The sequence below is a fragment of the Haplochromis burtoni genome, unplaced genomic scaffold (assembly GCF_018398535.1).
Source record: "Haplochromis burtoni strain Fernald_Lab_line unplaced genomic scaffold, NCSU_Asbu1 Contig_1969, whole genome shotgun sequence".
Lineage (NCBI taxonomy): Eukaryota > Metazoa > Chordata > Actinopteri > Cichliformes > Cichlidae > Haplochromis > Haplochromis burtoni.
Window position 1 is genome coordinate 224 of NW_024584330.1, and position 6440 is coordinate 6663.

The window sequence follows — 6440 nt, forward strand, 5'->3', positions numbered from 1 at the left end:
TCAAACATGGTTTCAAACAAAGACCTTGCACTTGGTTAATTCTATTATACTATTTTATTTCATCTTGCACAAAACTTTTATTATTTTTGCTAGATGAAAAGAAACGGATATTAATTTTTGTTTTGGGCTTTTGCATTTTATATGGTATATTGCTTATATATGTTATAAAATAATTAGTTTTTAATATTTTTCAAATGTGCAATTTCCTATATTATTAAGCTAAAAAAAATTTTCCTGCATTTTTTCATTCAGTCTCAGTCACAACAAACTCACCGAGAAAGGCTGTGAGACACTGGCTTCTTTGCTCAGCTTCAGAGCTTCCCACCTGAAACACCTGGACATGAGTTATAATGACCTGCTGGATTCAGGGGTGATAGCACTGTGTAATGCACTGACAAACCCACAGTGTGGATTAAAAACACTAAGGTCAGTTCACATGATGTTATCACAATAAATCTCCCATAAGGGAAGTAAATAATCGATCTCCTGCTCAATTTGTAAGTTTGCTCATTTAAAAACAAATGAACAGTCTCCAGATTTTATGGTAGTCCCATTTTTACTGAAAGAGACAGAATATCAATCAAAAATCCAGAAGAAAAGATGTTTCATAAAAGTTATAAATTCATTTGCATGTCATGGAATAAAAGAACTTTTTGATCCACTACTGCCTAACCAGAATTCTGGCTCCCACAAATTAGCAGATTACAGTCAATCAATCAGCCAATTACAGATACTCCTGACCTCAGCTTATTATCTGTATAAAGCGCACCTATCCACAGATTCAGTTTATTCCATTTCAAGCTTGGACAAGAACCTCAGTCTCTCAGCTAGAACACTGAATATGGTTCGCGAATCAGTCATCCAGCGGAATAATGACCCAAAACATACTGCCATGGAAACAAGAGTGGCTAAAGAAGAAAATAATAATCACATTAATATCACAGAGTAGCTTTAATCCTACAGAAAATAAAACTAATTCCATTAAAATGAAACTACCATAAAATTGGAGACTGTTCATTTCTTTGTAAAAACTTCAAAACTTGACAAAACATCAATTCAGCAAGGTATCAAATAATTATTTTCTCCAGTGTACATGGAGCCTCTTGCAGTATAACAAAAGTCTTACTGAATTCAACGTTTTTCAGACAGTTTAAGAGATGGTCTGTTATCGTGCAGTTACAATGCCTTGCAATAATTTGTACATTTAATATGCTTGAGATATTTATATATAACCACCACCAAGTCCCTTTGTTACTTTCAATGGATGATTTTTTTTGTTTTAATCTCTGAAATAATCATATGATTACGTATGAATTTAGTTTGTGAGGTATAAATGCACACATTAAAACTGGTCTTGATAAGATCATCTACCACACCCACTGTTTGATTTCTGTAGGCTGTCATTTTGTAAAGTGACACAACGTGGAGGCTCCTCGTTGGTCTCAGCTCTTGACTCGAACTACTGCAGCCTCAAAGATCTGGACCTCAGCTTTAATAACCTCAATCAAGAAATAGTCAAGCTGCTAAATGAAAAAAAGAGAGATACATGCTGCAGTCTGGAAAATGTCAAGTATGGAAAAAAATCCTGTCTTAAAAAGAATGCTTTATGCTTAATTTATTATCAGTTTTTCAGTCATTTTAATATTGCAAGATCTATTATTGTTCTTCGTAAACAACAGTGCTTTTGTTTATTTTTCCCATTAGTGTGGACCACAATGAAGAATGTTGGGTCGATCTGAAGCTACTGAGACAGTGTAAGAAAAATATGTTCAAGAAACACTGCATGTGATGTGATTTGTGTGCAGGTTGTAATCTATATTTTGAAATATAAAAATTTGTTTTAAATTGGGGGCGGGGGGTTCGAAAAAGAAGAAAAATCAGTTGGATTTATTAATGTTTACTACTCAATGAGAATTATCAACAAGGTTTCCTGATAGAGAACATAAATAGCAGACAAAAACACTGAATTTGCTGGCTTTAAATTTTATTTTATACCTCAAAAGATAAATGATTAGTTGGTTTAAAGTCATAAACAAATTAGAAATGCTGATGCACAATACACTAAGATGGAGTCCACATTGACTGAGCAACGGAGCAACATTTAATCTTAAATCAAAGTGTGTTGTGTGTCTGTTGTTTACAGACACAATGTACATGCAGTTATTTGGTGGCACCTGTAAATAATAACTAAACCACTTTTGGTTTAAGCTTCATAGCAACATTATCTGAGATCAAGAATGGCACAAACAGTTAACGTTTTCCTACTGTTTTGATTGCAGATGCCTGTGACCTAACACTTGATCCCAACACAGCAGGTGTGAATATTATTTTAACCAAGGAGAAAAAAATGGCAGAATGTGTTCAAGAGAAGCAACCATATCCTGATCATCCAGACAGATTTGATCTTGATCAGGTTCTCTGTGAAGAAGGTCTGACAAGTCGCCATTACTGGGAGGTTGAGTGTTTACGGGCTGATGTTGGAGTGGCATATAAAAGCATTGACCGGGTGGGAGACTCTTCCTCTGAATTTTCTTTTGGAAAAAATGAAAAGTCTTGGTGCTGGATGAATGGTGGTGTTTTTAGTCATAACAATAACTTAACACTTTTGAAAAGTACACCATTGAAGTGTACCATAGGAATGTATCTGGACTGGCCGGCAGGTATTTTGTCCTTCTTTAAAGTCTCTGCTGACACAGTTACTCATCTCTACACCATACACACAGCTTTCACTGAACCACTCCATCCTGGTTTCTCTCTTGATCAGTTGGGATCAATTTACCTTTGTAAACAAAGAAAAGAAGAAAATTTTAGATGAAAGGAAAGAAAGATTATACAGGAAAAAAAACTGGATTGGAAGGTTTATGATATCTCTTTATATTATGTCGTGCTCAGCTGCATATAATAAAGACATGGTTTCATGTCCTGCATGCCTTCAACAACACTAAAAATGTGGGCTCACTTTTTAGCAGACTTCAGAAGTTTGCCAGACCAAATGTGTGGGACTCTAACGACCTATCAAAGGCAGTATATGTTTATCCCAACTGTGTTGACTGTACATTTTGTAAAATGTTAAACATGACTTTTTTTATACATTCATTTTTAATGTTTCTGTTGTGCTGTGTTGTAACATTTTTTGAAAGGTGCTGTATAAATAAATGTATTATCTTTCTTTAAAATTGTATATTTACTGATTTGTACTCATGTATCTTTTCCATTTTATATTTATACACATCCTAACAACAACAACAACAATAATAATAATTTGTAGGGAACAAAATTTGCAAATTAAAAAGTCACATATTTATTGTAATTCTTAGCTTCTTCCTAGGATGACCCCAATAGTGGCTGCACACAGCTTGTACAGGCTGCATTTGCTTTTGCATGAATTTTATCAACCTGATAGGTCAGACAACAGAAAAATATTGTGGCAATTTTTGATTTGGATTACTAGTCTACCTTGTTATTTACTTTTAATGATAAGAGAAACCACGAGTGAAAGACACTGCGTGTTTATATGTCTCTGTCTTTTCCCCCCTGACTGCAACAACAATATATTGCAACCAACATGAAATTTTTTTACACATTGAGCAAACCAGACATCTGTATGGACCAATGTGGAGATCTTGTTTGATTGTTTTCACGTAAAATACATCCAATGATCTCATTTTCCAAAGCCCTTAATCTCTTCTCATTCAAAAGCCACACACCTGCAGAACATGACTAGTACAAAATTTTTCATATTCTGATTTCAACTGTTTTGACCTAAAACCTACTGTTTTCAAAAGAGATTCAGAAAAAAATGGGATGGCATATTTGTAAACATATTGAAATTTGGTTTAAAAGTTGTTGCAGAAATGTAATATTAATCTCTCCAAACAGTTGTTAATGCAGTTTCACCAAAAATGAAGACTGTTAGGTTTACTTCAACCTACTGGCACATTAAGAGTGATGTGATGTGGTGTTTAGTAACACTGGGGGACCAAAGGGGACGGTCTTATCTCCATTCCTGGTTATTTTGTACACATCCGATTTCCTGTACAACAGTGAGCATGCCCGTGGGTGACAGCAAAAGAAGTAAATCCACATTAGAGCCGATAACTTTCCTTATTACGACCAAAATTCAACCACAATTATATGGTCGTCCACCACCATGAATTATAAAAACCAGTCACCCTTTGTTATGTCTTTCAGGATTTGACCAGTCATTTTCATTATAGAATGCCATACCCCTCAAATTCAGTCAATCCATCTTTTTACCAAAGCTCTGGTCATGACACTGCAAGTCTGTCAAATATCATGGCATGAAAAGTATTAAAAAAGTATTTTAAAAAAAGGGGTTTTCCCATCTTTTCAATAGCTTGTTAGTGTTGTTAGGTTAATTGGTGAGTCTAAATTGGATATAGGTGTGAATATAGGTGCAAATAGTTGTCTGAGTCACTGTGCTAGCCCTGTGATAAACTGGTGACCTGTCCAGGCTGTACCCTGCCTCTTGTCTTATGGTAGTTAAGATGGGCTTCAGCCACTCCACAACCCTGAATTGGATAAATAGAAGAGATTGGATGGATGAGTTTTCCCTGCAGCTGTAGCTAGCCAACCAAGCTGAAGGCTAATGACAGTTTATGTGCAGTTAACCTAGTTATTTTTTTAAAATAGTAATATTTCCAATAGTAGTAGTTACAGTTAGAAGAGTCACAAACAAATCTCTGTTTATTAAGTATTGTATTAGCTTGTTTGCTAACATTGTTAATAATGTGCAAGCATGACAAACATTGAGACTAGTGATTGGGTTGCTAGCTATTATTTAAATACATTGTGAATGAGACACGGCGAGTCCACAGATCAAGGATTTGGGCCATCTTTATTAGTTCAGCTGCAGCTCTCAGCTGCAGATGCATCACACCACACCACAACACCAACCCAAACACAACCCTGATTCCCCTTCTTGTAGCCAGTGGGTGTGATTGCGGATGCAGAGTGGGTGCGTCTGCCTTCCCTGCACTGCACCGCAAACCACGTCCCACCTCATACATACCAGCAGGTCAACTAATACGGTTAACTGCTGATGGGAAATTTTGCTGTGAACTGTGTACATATAACACATTAATGAGAATCAATATCACAAACTGAGAAATTTCATTTGTGACAAAGTTCATTTACATGAAAAGAAGTAAACAGACTTCAATAGACTTTAGTTTGTATTGTTAAATGAGAGTTCAGGATACAGGTGCAGAGTACAAAGACACAGCAACATGCTTTAGCAGAAAAAAAGTTACAAATCTACATGATAAAAATTTTTATCCACCACTTCCATATCTATTAGTAAAATACACTAGACACTAACAAATTAAATTTGCAGAGTAAAAAAAAAACATCCTGTGGTTTCTCACTGACTTCCAGGAGCTTCACTGACAGATGTGCCTTATACCACCCAGCAGTGTCACAAGAGGAAAAGACTGAAAGAAAAGCACAGTGGTAAAATAATAAGTGGATGCATAAGAAGAGTCACAAGTCATCAGCAGTGTCACCAGTAGTACTTTGTGAATCGATATTTCTAGGCCACCATGACAGATGAACCCTGGGGCTTTGACAAAAACCAAAAAAATGCTCAACCCTGACTTCAGTGCACAGGATATTTAATTGTATATAACTTTATTACATACTAGTGAAAGTGGAAGTAATCTGTTGTTCATCACGTCATATTATACCTTACCATGAATGTTCTTATGTACAATTTCAATTTATTATTTAGTTCACTTCAAACAAATAATAAAGCTTATGAAAATTATACAAAATGCACACACTTTTTTTCCACCTCACACGAGTCACTCACAGAGCAGAAGTGAGCTACATATATATAAAATTCTGATGTATCCGCTCAGCCTGACAACTGTTCACTTCCTGTCTTGCTTTTTTTTTTTTTTTTTTTAAATCCAGCATTCCTTCCTAGTTAAATTTACCCTTTTTAATTTTTCATATTTATTTCCTATCTTATTCATAGCCTTTCCTTCTTTGTTTTCTTTAGGTCACGAGCAGTTGTCCAAGCATTTCACTACATATCGTACTGTGTATGACTGTGTACGTGACAAATAAAATTTGAATTTGATTTGATTTGAATGACAATTTTAAGTGACTCGCTGGAAAATGCAGATATTAATGTTGTTCGTGTGTATTAGTGTGGAGAAAAACGGAGAAAACGCAGCGTCAAAGGTGTGCGCCTTTTTTGACGTCACACTGTGCGCCACGTTATTGTTTCGGTGAAATGAATTTCTACAATACTGTTAATTCTACTCTCTGCAGTGTTTAAATGCTTACATATACACACAGTTACTGTCCCTCCACACATACGACTCGGTTCTGCTTCTATGCCCCAGCTTTGTTTACTTTTTCCCACCGAGGCTTCTAGACTTCTGATTGGCCAACATTTCTGCACGGTTAGGAAT

The 6440-nt window shown here is 35.6% G+C and overlaps 1 protein-coding gene across 1 annotated transcript; it reads left to right on the forward strand.

Moving 5' to 3' along the window:
• Nucleotides 1–252: 252 nt before the first annotated feature.
• Nucleotides 253–3235, forward strand: LOC102306942 (ribonuclease inhibitor; the record flags this gene model as incomplete). Its single annotated transcript, XM_005952919.3, is given in 4 exon segments — nucleotides 253–426; nucleotides 1397–1570; nucleotides 1705–1754; nucleotides 2280–3235. Coding segments are annotated over 4 exon segments (934 nt in total), but the record flags the coding sequence as incomplete, so codon positions are not given.
• Between the last annotated feature and the right edge of the window lie 3205 nt (nucleotides 3236–6440).